The 2,742-nt window shown below is 38.9% G+C and overlaps 1 protein-coding gene across 1 annotated transcript; it reads left to right on the plus strand.

The window, feature by feature from the left end:
• On the plus strand, positions 867-1,909 carry LOC109722456 (fasciclin-like arabinogalactan protein 13). The gene has a single exon (XM_020250521.1). The coding sequence runs from the start codon at positions 915-917 to the stop codon at positions 1,695-1,697; it is 783 nt and encodes a 260-aa protein (XP_020106110.1). The 5' UTR covers positions 867-914; the 3' UTR covers positions 1,698-1,909.

Below are 2,742 nucleotides of genomic sequence, written 5' to 3' on the forward strand. Positions count from 1 at the left end.
TAGTTTTAGGTCATGTTCAGATGCATAAATATTTTGTTTAGTGTATTTCCACAATTTATTTAAAAATTTATATATTAAATATTATATTCGATCTTCAAATCATTTATTTGAATCAGATAAATTAAACCATCTCGGTGAAACATGCTATTATTCCAAATTATGAATATAAGATCTCTCAAAGAGAAAAAATTAAGTTATTTTTTTACAATCATTATAGAAAATTTTTACATGGAATAAGTTGTTTTTGAATAACTTATTCCAACTTCAGGGTGGTTCACAGGCCGCAATGGGTGCACCCAGTGCAAACAATAAATGCTCCGCTTTCTCAATCTTTCTACAAGTAATTGTTTTTTCTCAAAAGTATATCATTCAATTTAATTTTTGCAATATATAAAATTGTCATTAAGGTATTGTTTAATATAAATTTATTATATTATTTCCGATTAAAATGTTTACTACCTATATAGTATAATATGAGTAGTTTGAAGTATATCTTATGTACTATAATTATTAATTAAAAAATTAATTGTACATCCAAAAGTGGGAACTGTACATCTTACTGTCAAATCCATTCTGAGGATGGAGAGTTGTCCACTTGGTTACATGATGTGGCTTGTAGAAAAAATGCTCTTTTTTATTGGAATGGGACCACAAATATCAATTACTAAATTTTTTATCATTTACGCTAGAGACATTACGTGAAAGAATATAAATCATACACTTATTTTGGAGGGTATATCTGGTATTGAATATAATTAATTATTATCACGAAAGAATTTTTTATTAGTTAGTATTTCTCCTTCCTTTCCTCCACTGTATATAAACCACCTATAACCACATCCCCTTCCCCACACCACCATTCTAAGTTCCAACTAATTCTGCAGTACATTAATTTCTCACCCCCGGCCCTCTCCATGGCCGCCTCCATCCTCATCCTCCTCCTCCTGCCCTGTCTTCTCCTCGTCCCCTCTTCCGCGCAACCGGCGGCTCCCGGGCCGACGGCGGCGGCGGCTTCCGGCCCGCCGAACGTGACGGCGGTGCTGGAGAAGGGCGGGCAGTACTCGACCCTGATCCGGCTGCTGCAGGCGACCCGCGTGGACGAGCAGCTGAACAGCCAGCTGAACAACTCCTTCAACGGCCTCACCTTCATCGCCCCGACCGACAACGCCTTCCAGTCGCTCAAGCCCGGCACCCTCAACGCCCTCTCCCTGCAGCAGCAGATCGAGCTCGTCCTCTTCCACGTCCTCCCCCGCTTCCTCACCCCCGCCCTCTTCGCCACCGTCAGCAACCCCGTCAACACCCAGGCTTCGGGGGCCGACGGCGTCGACACGCTCAACATCACCAGCTCGCCCGGCGGCCAGGTCAACATCTCCACCGGCGTCGTCACCGTCCCCCTCGGCAGCCCCCTGCGCACCGACTTCCCCCTCGCCGTCTACTCCGTCGAAATGGTCCTGCTGCCCTACAGCATTTTCGGGGCGAAGCCCCCGGCCGCCGCGCCGGCCCCCGCGTCGCCGGCGACCACGAAGAAGGCCCCGGCGAAAACGCCCCCGACCGCCTCGACCGCCGAGCCGCCGTCGAGTACCGACGCGCCGGCAGGCAGCGGCGGCAGCTCGGCGGCCGGCTCGACGATGCGTTCGGCCTGCGGCGCTGCTCTTCTCGGCGTGGGGGTGATGGCGATTATGGGTTTCTTTTTCTGATCGAGAGTATTGTACGTACGTAGTAGCCCATGCATTCGTTTGCATGCATGGTTAATTTGGTCGCATTCGAGAGCGCGTTTTATTGTGGAGTTTTTCTTTTTTCATTTTTTGGGGGTTTTTTTTTATGTTTGATTTATGAGCATTTGTGTTGTTAATTTGTGTAAGATTTATTTGTGTTTCATTGATAATTTTTTCCATGAACTTGAATAAGATATATATATATTAGAGAAATTAATTAAGGTAGCTATTGGTGAAAAAAAATTAAAGGAGTTAATTAAAAAAAATATATAGAACTGATCAAGTGAACTATATATCTAGCAAACTTTTCAAAATTCTAAATTCACTATTCGATATTTTAATTTATTTGATCGATTTCACTTAGGTAATAATACCTTAATTTTAAAATTTAAGTTAATTATTTATTTTAATAAATTTATAGTTATGAAAAATACATGAAGTATTGCAATTAAATCTGTAAAAATAAATAATATATTTAAAATTTAAAGTTAAAGTATTATTAATTGACTTAAATTAAATAAATTGAAAAGTAAAATAGTAAAATTATAATTTAAAAAAATTAGATAAGCGTACCAACTCAAAATAATTCTTAGTTTAGATAAAGTCTATATATATATATATATTTGGCAAAAAGTAAAGTAGTGAGATATTGCATGGGATCTTAGTGCTAGCTACCTCATGCAAGACATGTGAGTTGTGCTATTTTAATGAAGGTCACATGTTCTATGACACGATAATTAAGAGAAATTGGTAATCCATAATTTTACTTCAATAATTATTTAATAAATTAATACCTGCATGCAATTAATTAAAGCTATGTACAGTGGCTTCATTGACTAATCTAAAATATATAAAAAAAAAAGAGAGAAGAAAAAAAAAAGTACGACTTTGAAAAGCCACCCCATGCTGTATTTGCATTAATTAGAGCACCTTATAATATTATCTTTGGATGTATATATGAACATGTACATGTTGCTAAGCGCGTCTCCTTATTTGCTAAAGGTGATTAGATAATAATTAATTGATG

Source organism: Ananas comosus, linkage group 16 (assembly GCF_001540865.1).
Source record: "Ananas comosus cultivar F153 linkage group 16, ASM154086v1, whole genome shotgun sequence".
Classification (NCBI taxonomy): Eukaryota; Viridiplantae; Streptophyta; class Magnoliopsida; order Poales; family Bromeliaceae; genus Ananas; species Ananas comosus.

Excerpts from the sequence above, each read along its gene's own strand:
- LOC109722456 (XM_020250521.1), top strand. The coding sequence starts at position 915 with ATGGCCGCCTCCATCCTCATCCTCCTCCTCCTGCCCTGTCTTCTCCTC.